General features: G+C 41.6%; 1 protein-coding gene across 1 annotated transcript in view; it reads right to left on the bottom strand.

The window, feature by feature from the left end:
- Positions 1-2,832: 2,832 nt before the first annotated feature.
- The window catches only part of FNDC3B (fibronectin type III domain containing 3B), a gene marked incomplete at its 5' end in the record, with an annotated part of 96,692 nt that continues 83,534 nt past the window's right edge, over positions 2,833-15,990 (bottom strand). The window contains 3 exons of the mRNA XM_010140608.1: positions 2,833-3,664; positions 10,362-10,489; positions 14,018-14,184. Coding sequence (XP_010138910.1) covers positions 3,353-3,664; positions 10,362-10,489; positions 14,018-14,184 — 607 coding nt within the window. The remainder of the gene's footprint in view (positions 3,665-10,361; positions 10,490-14,017; positions 14,185-15,990) is intronic.

The raw sequence follows: 15,990 nt of genomic DNA, 5'->3' as shown, positions 1-15,990 counted from the left end.
CTGAACCGCACCAGCAAATGCTTCACGAATAACACAAAACAATTCCAATTACAAATCAGAACCGCCCTGAGCCAAGTCAGGGCTTTCACTCCTGCTTCAGGCTGTGGCATCACCACTGACCTGCTAGAAAGGGGCCACGCAAAGACGGTATTTTTCAATTAAGAAAACTCCTGGTAATATCAGAAAGAATTAAAACATTTATTGGGCATAAATATATTACATATACACTACAGATACAGTTAAGTCTTACATACATAGTGTAGTATTTGCAAAATCTATACATTAAAATTGATATTGCAGTTTTAATACAATGCATACGAAATAGTCTAAAATTTACAATACGAGAAAACTTATGATTATTTTTTTTTAAAGTTGAAAAGCTTGGAATGTATGTTCCCACAGTGAGGTAAAAACATTTTATTTTTTTCAATTTAAAGAACTGTGCAAGGATAGGGTTCATACACATTCAGTTAGGGCACTTCTCAATCGTGACACCGAATACTGAGCTACTGCAGTCAACAAACAGGATTAGAAAACATCGCAAGTTCATACAGAAAAAGGCAGAACAATATAAAAACATTTCTCTCCTTCCTTAAGGGTTTCAAATATTTAGTGTTTCAGTCTACCTTTTGTTGTTGCTGATTTCTTTGAGAGGGGAGAGCCCTTGGGTTGGATCCAATACCTGCTGTCGCCGGGTCAAAGGGCAGAAGGATGCCGGGGAACAGACAAGGCATCAGCGCGTGTGGGTTTAACAGCCGGGACGCTTCCTCTTGTCCTTGATAAACAAGTGACAATCAAACCACTATGGCAGAATAGACAAACTAAAAGAAGGCCAAATTCCCTGGTTTAGGGCCTGTCTCAGCTCCTGTGGACTATTTTCTGATACCCTCGGGGCCGGGCTGGGCGTTCTCGCTGGCATGATTGTACGGGAAACCAGACAACTTGGCAGGGACAGCAATGCTGCAGGGGGAACTGATGCTGTTCTCTGCTCACTGCTTCTACCATCGTTTGTACCTCAAACTTCCACAACTGAGCAAATCCTCTAAACCAAGGCGGGCTGGTGGTTGTTTTCTCTCTATTTTTTTTTTTATTATTATTAAAGCAGGTTTTTTTTCATTATTATTAAAGCAGTTTTTTTTTCAAAAGGTGTCACGCCTGGGTTTCATAGCAGCACCGCTGAAACGATATTCCAAAATTAAAAAGGGAATCTATGCCGATTTCTGGGGTTCCAAACTAGCGGTCTTTGCGTTGTTTGGAAAAACATACTCTCTTCCCCTCCACTGCAAACAGCTGTATATGCTCTGCTCACAAAATACAGATGCAAGGTCACGAAGTTTCGTATCACAAATAAATTTAAATAGGATGTAAATAAATTTGACAAGCCATGACTTTGGCAGAAAACAAAAAAATATATATATTTAGCTCAATGCCATTAGTTTGCAAGGCTAAATTAAACTAATTATAGTCAATAACAAAATACAGAACATTTCTAATATTTGCTACATCTAGAGAGGCACACAGAATAATTCATTGATCTTAGCACTTTCTTTCCAGAGATGATTATGTTTTTGGATACATGTAAACGTCTGAATCACTGATAATGGGGTTTTTTTGGCATTTAATGTACTAGATGCTCCCATCTTCGAAAACACAAGAAAATGTAAGAAGATTAATAATACTAGGAATGCTGCCAGGTAAAAAGTTGACCTAAAGTACAACAGTATAAAACAGACAAAAATATAACATGCTACAGGGAGGGTGGGGAGGGGGATTAGTACATAAGTACACTTTTTATTTTTTATTTTTTTACAATAAATAAAAGATTGCACTGTAATTGGTATTTAAAGTACTGTATGCAGTATATAGTATAAATAAACCTAAAACAAAAATAATGTTGTTTTTTTTTCCCCATTACTTTGGTTAAGGGACTATTATGCTAGTACAGGACACTGAATCTTAGACAATGGAGACAGAGCACAAAAATAACTAGGACAAAAGCAAAACCGAGTAGCAAAAATATACACAAACAAGAGGCAGGGAAATACACTGTGTCTGTTGCACCCTTTTGGAATCTATTTGCACCTCCAGCTCATTTACGTCCCTGAGGTACTCGCACAATGTTGACTTAATATAAATAACCCAATGACTCAAGAGTTAAAAATCTAGTATCTTGATGGAGAAAATGGGAAGGGGCGGGCAGGAGGGGGGGACACTCCCGTCAGAGCAGGGACTGGTCTTGTCTGAATTTCACCTTGTACCAAGTTATTTCAGTTACCCCTGTGGTAAGAATAGCGTAGACACCCATTTAAGGTATTTAAAATAAATTTCTCATACCTCCAAGAATGTTCCATAAAATCGATACCCCTCCAAAAATATTAATAATAATAAAAAGACCAACTGACAGTAAAGTTTGCTTACGTTGAGTGTAAGTCTCACCTAATCAGTAGAGGCAATAAGCTGTCACCAGCTCTAATCATATAAATCAGGCTGAACATAATAGAATAATATCTAGTATTAGATTAGGAATAGTTACATACAGGGACAAACAGACAAGTTAAAGCAGCTTTTAAATAGCTGAACACGGGAATAACTAACTATTGCACAATGCCCTCTTACTTAAAATTACTGCTAGGAATCAAAATGGTAAAAAAAATCTATAATGCTTCATAATTTATATGCAGTTTGGTTATCTGATTTCTTATACAGGCAGTTTATAGTGTTGTAACTGTAAAAAGAACAGAGAATTAAGAGGTTTTTTGACTGCAGGATACTGTTCCGATTTAAATGCACTAAACAGTTAAAATAACAATTTACATTTTATCTTGGAAAAAATGGGGCAAATGTAGTGACTACATCATAGGCAACATTGCTAATACTGTTCAAGGAAAACCTTGTACTGCTGACTAACACTGTACTCTAGTCTTACCACTATACACACTTGTGACTAACGTTTAGAAAGAAAAGGAAGAGACAAAAAAAGTGACTCATGATTACAATTTCCTAAATAGTAAGATAAAATAAGAGACCGCACGAACTTCAGTGAAAAAACCAAAACAACGTTGAAAAGGCAAATTGGTGACAATTTTGAAACTGCGAAGGAAAAAAAAAAATCTTGCTTTTGGTATCTGGTTTGCTTGTTTCTCCAGTTTGACCACTTCCTAGTTTTGAATTTCAAAAAGGTGCATCAAAACACTGATTTATCTTTCTTCAAGCTAGAACTGTAAAAACAAGAGAAGTATATAAAATGTATGGTAGAACAAAAAGATTTAAAAAAAAGGAGTATCTGAATAAATGTGTGGATTATAATGCGTAGCATTAGTTAAATTTGTATCTCAAACTTCCATTGAATTTTCTACTTCATAAAGAAGTATTGTAATATACAGGCGAATATAACCGACAAACTTGCAAAGCCAAGAACGATGAGGGCTGCAAACTGTTCATCAGTAGGAATCATGCTCTTTATCTTCGGATCATCTATGCTTCCCATTTCTCCTGCAAGCATGATCTCATTTCGCTGAAGCATAAAGGCAACGGATGGGCTGAAAGGTCCACTAAGTTCCTGTGAGGTATCCAAGCACCGGCGGCAGACGCAGACGCGAAACCGATAATCTGTGTTGACTTGAAGGCCTGAGATGTGGAATGTGGTCTCTTCTCCCTTGTACACCTTCAAGACAAAACAGCAAGCACAGTCAAACCCGAAGAGCAAGACAACCTCCTCCTCCCACAGCGTCAAACGATTAACAAGAGTAATAACGTGAGACTGTGCAGGGATTTGAACCAGAGTTACGTCAAGCCTGTGCCTCTTCAGGAAACACTTCTGCAGCTCTCCAGGGAAGGAAGTCCCTCAGTCAGTGGAGGTTTTGGAAAAACACAGGTGTGTGGAGGACCACGTACGAGATGTCCAGCCACGAGAGGTCTCAGTGTTCAACAGTCAACGCACACAAGGGCAGACAAGACTTCAGACAATATAGCAACCGTAGGACATACTCACCTTTTGTGGGTGTGATACATCCTACAGCTATCTCTGTACTCTTACACATGAAACATGTCTCAGACATAAGCACCGTGTCTGGCCCCAAAAGGAAGAAAACCTGCACACTAAGGTTAATTCGAGGACATTCACTGTATAATTGTAAAACTGTTTACAAACAGTGTTTTAATGTTCTTTCTCTCACATTTCTCTCATGAGTGAGCAGCCCTGCTGGAAATCACACTCTCGGAACTGTGGAACCAATAAAATATTATTAAGGTATAAAAAAGCTCCTCTTGATTGCACTGTATTTGGTTCGTTAGCAATCCAAACCCATCACGTATTTCTGTTAATCAAATGTAGGTACTGCCTGGTTTGGAGCGCATGAGTCACAAACATGAGTCGGAAGCGAGATAACTGGATTTCTAAGAGACTAGTTTTGTGACTTAAATGGAAAAAGACAACTGGAAACATTTACTGGCTCTGAGAATGAATAACCAGTTGACAATTTATATAATGGAGGATTGTTGAAAATGGTATTTTATGAGTGAAAAATGTGTCACAAAGTGCCTGTATTTGCTGGAAAATCAATATCCTGAGCTTCAGATACTTCTTCCTCTGCTCCTTTAGCTGGTTTCCTTCTCCTCGCTGCGGGAGCAGAAGGCTGAGAGCATCTCTGCCCTCCCAGAGGTAAGAACTCAGCTTAGAGAGAGGTAACAAGAGGGAAGTTAAGCCGATAGAGGACTTCCTGTGTGATACCCTGGAGTAAGAAATACAGGAGGAAAAGGAAGAGACGTGCTCAGCTCAACACCACTTAAAGAGTGCAGCTTCCCTGCCCATGCTTGCCCCTGAGACTCATCCCGCAGCTGAAAAGCCTTGAGAAGGTCTGGGACAAAAGATTAAAGTTTTTCTTTCATTCATTCTCTCTCTTCCTTTAAACTTCCACAGGTTTTCCAAATACAGTTCAAATGACGGCAACTCCGAGTTTCCAGACTAAGTAGAAGTCCTCTAACTGGCTCATGCTCCTCGCCCCCAAGGCGTAAACCGCACAGCAATGTTTAAACGCAATGATATGACCTTTCTCAAGGACACTCAGCACTCACAGGAGTTCACTCCAGCTCGAGTGACAGGAATACAACAAATTCATTCCGTAAAGCTCTGTGATTAACCACAGCTCTTCACTGCTGCCTTTCTTGCTGCCTTCCCAACGCCAATGAGTAGTTGTTAAGTTACAGTAATTGCAGGGAAAACAACACTGCGAGTGCTCTAGCGGTCCATGGAAATAACGTGAATGTTATTTTACTAAGCATATCTCGTCCCAAGAACACCTCTGCTGCTCTATTTTCCAATGGCAATTCCATTTCTAATACCTACCTCTTGTGGAAAACTATCCTCCGCCTACTCCATCATCAATGCTACACCCTGTAGGTGGTTAACACTTCTGTTTACTCCCAAACATAAATAATCACACAAAGAAATGTTGCACGCATTTGACACATAACATATAGCTTCAGTAAGTAATTAAAAAAGGACTTGACATTCCACAGGACCAGAGTCAGGATTCTTCTATTTGGAGGACTTACCTAACTGTCATTTCTTTGGACTCTGAGACACGAGAACTCAAAGCATCCACCCTTACAAAACAACCGTAAGCAAGGTAAGTTTCTGGTGCTGTTGTAATTATTAATTTCATTTCAAGATGTAAGATCAGAGGAGTTCTACAAGTCTTTGCCGTAAATGAACCTTTGCAACCAATATAGAATGGTCTGGCCTGGAAGGGACCTTTAAGATGCAGAAGCATCTTTCACTCAGGCTGCTCAAAGCCCCGTCCAACCCGGCCTTGAACACTTCTAGGGATGGGCATCTATCACCTCTCTGGGCAACCCACGCCAGTGCCTCACCAACCTCATGGTGAAGAACTTTTTCCTTCTATCTAATCTAAATCTACCCTCTTTCAGTTTAAAACTATTGTCCCTTGTCCTGTCACTACAAGCCCTGGTACAAAGTGTCCTTCCCTCTTTTTCTTATCAGCACCTTTACATACTGAAAGGCCACATTAAGATCTCCCCGGAGTCTTCTCTTCTCCAGGCTGAACAACCCCAACTCTCAGCCTGTCCTCACAGCAGAGGTGCTCCAGCCCTCTGATCATTATTGTGGCCTCCTCTGGACCCACTCTTTAGCAGGTCCATGTATGACCACTTCCAAAAATAAAAATCCAGTAAAATCCAAATAATGACATTTACCAGAACTTTTACACCCTAAGCTACACAAATTACATTTAACAGATGCTAGGGATGGGATGTGTACAACCTGTCTTTGCATCAAAGAAACCTGTCAGTTAATTGTCTTTCCACTTTTTTGTTCTAGGTGGTGAACACCAGTGTAACTGGAGGCTAAGTTTGGCTAAATCAAAGACCTGTATCTTCATTACAGTCTAATAAATACAGACAACCAAGTTCACTCAAGCCAGCTACTCAACAGCATTTCTCAGAAAAGGGCCAGACAGTCAAGTGAGAGAAAAGTGCACTTCAAAGAAGGTTTGAGAAAGCAGTTGCAAGGACACTGAATACATGAACTCATAATCACTATCGATACAGACAAAACATTTCCCGCACTAGAGCTAGGTAGGTGGTGGACGTTGTCCTGCTTTTAGTGGTTTGATAAGTGTTTCACACCAGTGGACCTGTGTCCTTTATCAGTAACAGGTAAAAAAACCTGTTGTGCTATACTGCCTCTCCCTTCTGACAGCAGCCTCTGTACGCTCCACAGCCAGCTGCAGGCAGCACCGTGGAGGTGCTCCGGGCTCCAGCTCAGTTTTGGATGCAGTAGAGTCTGTAGGACCAGGCTGAGCCAACGCAGGATGCCCTTGGCACAAAGATACACGCTTGGGTGTGAACAGTTACGCTCTGTGAATGGACTTCACATACACAAGAAGAAAAAAAAACTGACCATTATGCGTGGAGGTCTTTACATTTGCTAAACAAACGTGAAAGCAAAGGTAACTATATAAAGCACTGTACTTCTTTATAAGTAGCACATCATGCTTTGGTGGCCAACAAGTCCCAGTAAAGTGGCTGTTGAATTCATCACTTCCAGCTACTTAAAGCAGCTTTTCTGTTTAGGTACCTGAGAATATAATAAAAACACCAGGAGCTTTTTGCCTGGCTGCTTCAGTGGAAATATCATCCTAAGTAATGAACTGCTGCTGAAGCTTCTTACAGCATTTGATCCTATTGATCAAGCTAGACAGCTCGGAGAATTCCTGTAGGCAAGTATTTCTCAATTTCACCAATGTCATTAAAGAACTCCAAGCCCCCCTCCACCTTTTCCAAATAATAAAAACGACAGCCATGACTCCCTGTAAGCACCACACTGGAAAGTGCACGATAAGCTCACCTGATTGCTGCACTACAATGGCCAGTGTACTCAGTAATTAATAAAAGCCTATTTGGTATGGTGGTAAGATGAGGAATCAGAGGCAGGTTTCAATCTGAAAAGCATGCCCTCTTGAAAGGTTTACTTTCTTCTAAGTCATCTGATAGGTTTCCTCTTAAGAAACTGGCTTATTATTTTATCCGAACTCAAATCAGCTTCACCCACTCCACTGCTGAGATGCTCAGAAACCCTCAAGAGTTGTGTGGGCAGCCTTGTCTCCTAAACAGAGCCAACATGCGTCCCTCAGATGACCTCCTGAGAGGTGAGGTGGGCTGCGATGACAAGCTCTAACAAAAGGAAATTATCTGCTTCGTCTGATGACACACAACTGGCATCAGGAGGCAAGAGAAAATACTCAATAGCGCTAATAATAAATGCCAGTGCGTACTGTATGAGTATGTTGTGTTTTGGTATGCAACCAGAACAAGAGCCTCTGACTTGTCATTTAAAACAGAGAAGGAAAAAAACCTAATTTTTTGCTTTGCACAGATTAATAGCACACTGAATGAATTTCAGAGATTATGTGTCTACAGAGTCTGAAACAAAGGAAAAAACAATAATAAAAATTAGAGCTTGGTCAGCCCGACTGGGTTCTTCCACCTCTTGGTGCAGAACTAAGCAGGCTTCCCACTGCATTGCTAGGGGATTTTTCCCACACCCAGTGTGTCCCACCCATATCCTTTCTTCTTTTGGAAAGCATTTGGGGACAGTTTTCTCACAAAAGAAATGTGGCAGAAGCTGCTGAAACAGCCTCTGAAAACTGCCTCTGAATTCTGGGACATTTCAAAGGCAGAACATTTGGCCTCACTGGCAAACAATTTAAGGATAGAGCAGCTTTAAATCTGAACTCCCATTTCCTGCACTCAGCTCTTACGAAGAGCTGGCTCCTCGGTGATTCCATCCCCAGAGCTGCTCCACTGGGAAACTAACACTTAGGCTGCAGAGTGTTACGACTGTTATCCCAAGCTTCACCACACAGGCGAGGTGCCAGTACAGACTGGTGGCCTGCTCCTAGGGGTTCTTGCATCTCTTGAGAGCTTCATCTCTAGGATGGTGGACACAGCAATAGATGAATGAGGAGCTCAGACTTTGAGAGATAACAGATGGCAGTAAGACTTTGTTTCCTCCTATTAATGTTTTATTTCATGAGTTTTCTATGATTATTCATACAAAACACTACAGAGGTGTTTACAATGCCCTACTTCATACCGGTCCACAGGCAGTTCCAGAAAAATCAGTGCCCTGTACTGAAGAGCTGCGCTGTGTGAATACGGGAAGCAAAGCAGGGCCACGTATTTCAGTGTGCCAGAGTGAACTGAAGCAGACTGCTTCGTGCTTAGCCAGCACAAAGTGCCCAGCCAGAGGTTTTCTTCTATTAATGAAATGAATATGGGAGAACATCACATTCTGCATCTTCTGAAGGGCTCCCTAGCAAAGAGCTGGATCAAGATCTGTAATGTAGAATTCTCCCAGAAATAGGAATCGAGTGTCACATTTGTGCCACCCACATCGTGCTGTTCCATGGCTGGTTATCAGCCAGCCCAACTACAGAAGGCGGTGTCAGCTTTGAGCACCCCAGCCAGGAGCTTCTGCTAGTGAGTTACTTATGAAAACTCAAGCAAAACACCACTCGTCAGGGTCATGCTTCATGAGAAATGAAGTCTTTCCACAGAAGACCCTGAAGGTACTTCTTACTTCCTTTATCGCTGGGTTTTTTCATACCACAATTTCTTGACTGCAAAGATTAAGCCATCATCTACCTGAAAGGAACATGAAGTCATGCCCAATTCTCCCCAAGGACATCCAGAACATTTTAAGCACTGAAGCTATGCTTACTAAAACGGTACATGGAGGTAATACATCAAGGCTACTTTGTAAATGAGGCGACAGCAAAATGGGTCCACTTATCCACTTACCACTGACATTACGAGGCCAACACAGTACACAGAGGTTTTATTACCTATACCAGCACCAACAAGGTTTCCTGACAAAAATAACAGCTAGGTCTCTGAATCTTTAGCATCCACATGACTTGTCTTGCATTTATTTATGTCATTTTTCATAATTCATTAACTCACAGTAACACTCAGAAGTAGACTGAAGAGGAGCAAAACCACTGTCGCAAAGTAAGTACTATCTTACTCGTATTTTTAAGAGTGTAAGGTTTGTCATTTCTCATTCCCTAATTTGTACTTTTTTGGAATCCGTATGACAATGAAGGAAAGGACAGAGAGAAGATAGGGTGCAGATGAAGTGTACTGTAAATCACGCCATCAGAGGTGTTGACAGATGAAATAAAAGATGGAGCTGTGAATGAGTTGTTCCTTTTCAGGTGCTCTGGGGAAGTGTCCACTTGTGTTCTCGAATCAAGAGAGACAAGGAAGGAGGGATCAGCTGTACTTTGTTGACTTTGTTTCCACAGGGCAAGAAAGGACACTGCTTTCTGTGGGGCAGCTGGTATACCTGAAGTTGCACATCGATGCATCTAAACCTTAGACTGGAACGGGATGGCTGAAAAAAACAATTAAAGCTGTGTACTTGACTGAAATCCTTGATGGAGGGTCTTGGAATTGGCTTAGTGAATGAGGAAGTTAAAGGAATCTAAAGGAAGTTAAAGGATCTACCTACTTCATCTCATCCTCAGACAACGGTTAGCACCAGCCAGTTCAGAAGCAAGCGTGGGTGGACAGAGTTGTAAGGTCACGCCAGTTAGAAACAGTGATTAACTGTGGACAGAGCGCAAATCACTCCAATAAGATAATGATGTTCTGTATGCTCAGGGGAGTAAACAACCTATTACAGCCCTTAATTTTGACTCGCCCTTTACCAAAGTTCACCTGACACATCAACACAGGCTGTAATTCAAAACAGTAGAACGAAGCAGCACAGCGAACGTTCAAAATAATTTCCATTACATTGTCAATTTAGTAAAATTAAAGTGAGACCATTTTCCTACCTGCTTGTATTCAGATTCTCTCCCAACCAGTACCTGCAGAACGTAACCAACAGGATCTCCCTTCATGGGTGGGACTGTTTCCCAGGTAATTTCACAGGCGTTTCCTCCCAGCTGTGTCACTCGAGGGGCTACAATAAAGTCAAATGAGTTACCATCTAATATAAAGACTGTACCGAAATCTTACTCATTTTATGTGTGTTCTAAGATACACAAGAACATTGCAAAAAGAGAACTTTGGGACGACACAGGGGTTTAGCAGCACATAATCTGTACTGTGTTTAGGTGACCAAAAAAATCATATTACCATCAGCACTGGATGAAAGAAGTAAAACTTTTAAGTGTCATTTACCTCAGGACAGTCTTGCCTGATTAAGCAGTTCAGGATTCTTGTGGTATTGAACAATAACAAACACTATCCACAGAAAATCTGGTGACATTTAGAGCTGATTACCAAACTCCTGAGAAGTTTACGGTAGGACCCAGATCACTTCTGCAGAAGGATAGTAAGCAGTTAGAGCAGCTGTGAGCTGTGTGAGCTGCTAGAAAGGGGGAGTGCATGTGATAGAAAACTTTGAACTTCAAAAATTCAATTGCAATGCCGTGCACTGAACCTTTCAGAGCAGAAGCCGACGCCCAAATTACACAGGCATTAATAAAAGCAGTAATTTCGTGAAGTTCTGAGCAAAGACCTGTGCCAGAGGAGATGTCTGTGCCTTCCTCCCATGTCACATGTTGTTGAGAGGAATAATATCGCACATTTCATTCAGAGAAAACAGGAGAAGGAATGTGAGAAGGGAAGATAAATCAGAATCATTTTGGTTAGAAGAGACCTTTAAGAGCATCGATTCCAACTGTTCATCCTTCACTGCCGGAGTCCCTAAACCAAGTCTACACGTCTTCTGAACACTTCCAGGGATGGGCACTCCACCATCTCCCTAGGCAGCCTGTTCCAATGCTTTACCACCCTTTCTGTAAAGAAATTTTTCCTGATATCCAACCTAAACCTCCCCTGGCGGAACTTGAGTGTGTTTCCTCTTGTCCTGTCACTTGCTACATGGGAGAAGAGACCAACCCCCACCTAATGATCTTCTGTATTAAAGTCCAGCCTGCAAAGCAAAAGTACAAGCATAATTTTAAAGATTTGGACTCGTATCTAATTCTGAGCCTGACAGTGAGATGATCAGACCAGCTATTTCCAGCCAGGCTTAGACTAGTGCTTTCACTAGAACTCTAGAGAAATTCAATTTGCCAGATGTTACAGTGCTGCTGCCCTTGAGACAGGACCTCTTACCAGCTGAAAACCAAAAGCTGCCATACGATGCCTGCTGGCACGCTTGCAGGTGAGCCGAGCAGAGCACTAACAGCAGCAGCATGTCTGTATGCACAACGAAGCATCTGCCACTGGAAGGCATCAAAACGACTGTGACAGCATCCAGGGTCCACTGACCTTCTGATCAGGCAGAGCGAGCAAGCACATGACCAGAAAAATGAACCTGGGAGAAACACCACGGCTGAACACATTTCCAGGTGGTTAACATGCACATGCAAGGACATGAGCTTGTTAAAGGCAATCTAGATTCCCAACCCTAAGAAAACAGACAACAATGGGAGTCTATCAAGGAAACAAATGCTGCTGCATACATTACACGAATTTTAGACTAATTCGTGACCACCCGAGAGGAACACATGAATCATACACAGACCCAAATGTAATCAATATCCATTTGCTTCTCCCTGCACATCTGTCAGCAGTGAGAGACTGATAACAGATGCCTTAATCTCAGCTGACAACAACATTCTCCATTATTTTCCTGGCTTCTTCCATCACTCACCCCAATAAATGTAGATTTTTGTCTGACACTTCCAAAACCCAGCCATTATCAATGATGCTGTTTTAGGGCTGGCATCACTAAATGAGTAATTAAATGCTTTATAGGAGAATAAACACACGCTGCTGATACATGAATACCCGTACTAAATTTACTTCATATATTCCTTTGTATTGCTCCAAACAGAGAAGGGAATCAACACCATCACTTTGCCTCAACAGGTCTCTGCTCCCTATAGCATCACCTCCCCACGGCAGCATTCACCAACGCAGCTTTTGTGGTGCCCTTTGTGCTGTTACAGACAGCGTTTTGTCACATACCTGTGGTCCCAGCCCACACATGACCCTGTGTTTGCACCATATCTGAACTGCTTGATATTCTGTTAAGGGTGTGAGTCATATTAACAGGAGCTAAACAGGCTGGCAGGAGTTCAAAACAAAAACCTACGTGAGATCTGAATTGAATAAAATGGATTTCTATCCAACAAAATGAAAGCGTGACTACAGTGCGTGCCAGCATCCCTGTGCTAGTTTTATCCATGTGGGGCAGCTAAGAGAAGCAACGGCAACATGGACCGAGCGTCCACGAGTGACACACGCCTGTGCCCAGGCCCTCTACCACTTGCAGATGCTGAAGCTGTGAAGCACACCCTCCCAGAGCAGCTCCCATACCAGTCTGGGTCATCGAGCACAAGCTCTCCTCGCTTTGCTGGGTAGTATATCTTACTGCTGTGCTTAGAGTGAATCAGGATAATTCACTGCTGGGTAAGTGCCGTTACCCATGAACTTTACACCGAACTCATACAGGGATCTTCTTCTAGGAACAGTACTGAAGCAAATGCCCAAACCCAGGGGATATCCAGGTAGAAATGACGGTGGGATTCTCACATACACTGGTTTTAGTGGAGCGAAACCAGTCTCCCAATGTTCTCTCTGTGAGTGGTGTTGTTCTTAGGGGTGATTCAGAGAAGCTCACCTAGAGACCGGGGAAATTGCACCCCAGCAGTGTCCTCTCCTCTCTAAATCTTTGATTACGAATGCTGTCAAAATCACCAAAGCCAGGTTTTCAATACAGAGGAGCAAATGAAACCTCTCAAACAAACTGACAATTGCTTTTCTCACAGTAAATGGTGCTGCTTGACAAAGGAGTTTTTAAGCATTCAGGAAAAAAGGTGCCCCTGATTTCAGCTGACATAGCAAATCCACTGCCTGTGTAATAATTCTCCTTGGAAGGAAGAAGCAAAATTACTTAGGCCAAAATTTACACACAGTAAAAGATGTTTCATTATAAAACTTCATTTAATGAGGCCTTTTTCTCTTCTAGGGGAACACATGCTAAGTGAGTTCAAAACCTACTATTTTTTGTATGTGAAATATCATAATTGATTTATACATTAAAGGAAAAATAAACTGATATTCTATGCTGAACATCACCTATACAACTATAAATAAAATTAAACTTTATTAATGCTCTAATTGGTATGTAGACACAGATACTACAGTGTTACGTCCCTTACAGGGTAACCTCTGTGGTAACACAGAGCAATCCCCTGCTACTCATTATTGTCAGCAGCAGCATTTTAACAGGTTATGTATAACAACACTGGTTGGTATAACATTTATATTGTTTATATGAATTTTTTTGGTGATAATTTAGCTTCCCACCATAACGTAACTTCACAATTCACAAGCAGCACAAACTGATTTTTCACGTGTGTTATTGCAGACTTATGTTAACGCTTACAAAGTCACTGTGTAATTACCAATTCCTTCAATAATTACATGTTGCTTAGGTGTATGTAAAAAAAGAAACAGACCTATTACATACCTTTGATTGCAGGTGGGACTGACTTCGTTGTGCAGAAAGTACATATTTCTGAGAAAGGTCCCTCCCCAGCATCATTGACTGCCTGTATTCTGAACGAGTAACAAGTGGATTCTGTCAGCCTTTGTATCTTGTACGTGTGACTCGGTCCCCTGTAAATCGGAATAAACCTGGAAACAATAAGAAGGAGATGATGTTGTTACGCTAGAATGGCACTGACATTTCGGGCTATTACAGACACCAGCACGAGGTACCCATGTTGTGGAAACTGGCACAATGTGCAGAGCTGCTAAAGACAAGCGTGACAATGGCATGGTATCAACACACCAACAACAATGAGTAGGTTAGGGAAAGCAGAAGTTCGTTGTCTCTTTGGCAACTATTACTTACCTTGCAAAATGATTATGTGAATTATCAGGAAAAACATCCATCAGTGTGGTTCTTACTACCTAGTCATCAAAATGGGTTCAGCTTGTGTTCGGCTGCAACACACTGTGTGTGCTGCTGGTGTAAAAGTATGTTTAAATTAATATTTTGATCATTCTATTGCTTTATTTGGACTTTATTCACACATTAAGATCACATCTTGCACTCATCTGTGCCATCTTAAGCCAGAGCAACCCCAGGTAAATCAGAACATATGGATTGTGTAACGTGTAATATAGCGGACACTTCTCAGTTTTGATGAGTTCACAGGCTGAAGACAGCCAAACAGAGACAGAAACCAGTTCAGAGAGAACACATGGTGGTCTACGAGTGAAAAGGCACATGGGAAGCATGATTACAGCGAGGGGCACATGGAGGATGGCAAAGGATGCCAGGTCAGGAGCTCTGGGGACACCCGCACTGACAGCTCTGCTTCAGGCTAAGAAGAAAAAGACACAACACTAAGGAAGTGGCTTCCAAAATACTTCCATTGGCAAGACCAAACCTTGGCACATGCAAACTTGTCCAACAACATAATGCAGAAAAAAAATCAATGTCACTTAATCTTAAAAAAATATCCAGTTGCCAGAGAGAATCTGACTCGTATTTTCAATTGCTCTGCTCAGATAAAAGCTTTTTTGTACAGCCATGTCAGCCAGCAATTTCTAACAGAGACCTGCCCCCAGGAGCTGAGCAGAACGGGGATGAGGGTAGGTAAGGAGGAGGCACCCAGCATCTCGCACCAATCTGCCTGGCCTCCACTGGGGAACGACGTCTTACTTGCATTATCTTACTTGAATGCCGGGAACATAAAGTTCACCATGTAGGATCACATTGTTATTTTGTTGATTTAGTACATTTCCTGAAATACCTTAACCATTTCAGCAGATTTTAAATCACCAGAAAAAACATTTGGGTTTGACCTTCCTATCTAGGCGCTAGTTTTATCCTTTGGCCTCGCATGAGATACACAGTATGCCCAATTTGAGCATTTCAAAGAAACTGGGGCTGTCATTAGCTCTCAGGGAGAGAAATCAATTTATATTCATTATGATTGAAACCCACAGAAGTACAAACAGAAAGATCATGAATCATCTGTAATAAAAAGAAAAGTTCAGGTAATATAAATTGCTGAAAATGTACTCTGAGGTCTAATGTGACTTACTACCCCCACTGAGTTTTGGCAAGTCCCTCACCCCGATGGGAAATCAAAGATCTACACCCACTAGTTTTGAAGAGAAGATTTTAGAGCCATTTTCCAAAGAATAATTTTTTTTTCAACCTTATGCTAACACAGTTTTAAGGACTGCATGCTATCCCACATTTCTGAGGCTCACGTAAGCAGCTACGGCACATTTCAAGACCACCACAGACCTGTTCTCATGGAATAAAGTTTCTTGGGATTCACTGCGTGATGAAGGAAGCACAGGTATTTAGGATGACAATAAGAACAAAGATACAAGACTATGGTCTCCCTCTCTGCTTCTTGTAGCTCAATCAGGTAGCTGGCCCAGAAACCACTGCAGTACCCAGAGAAGCACAAAGACTTG

This window comes from Buceros rhinoceros, unplaced genomic scaffold (genome assembly GCF_000710305.1).
Source record: "Buceros rhinoceros silvestris isolate BGI_N320 unplaced genomic scaffold, ASM71030v1 scaffold9897, whole genome shotgun sequence".
NCBI classification, from domain to species: Eukaryota; Metazoa; Chordata; class Aves; order Bucerotiformes; family Bucerotidae; genus Buceros; species Buceros rhinoceros.
The sequence above is the reverse complement of the archived record's forward strand: the minus strand, read 5'-3'. Positions and strand labels throughout refer to the sequence as shown.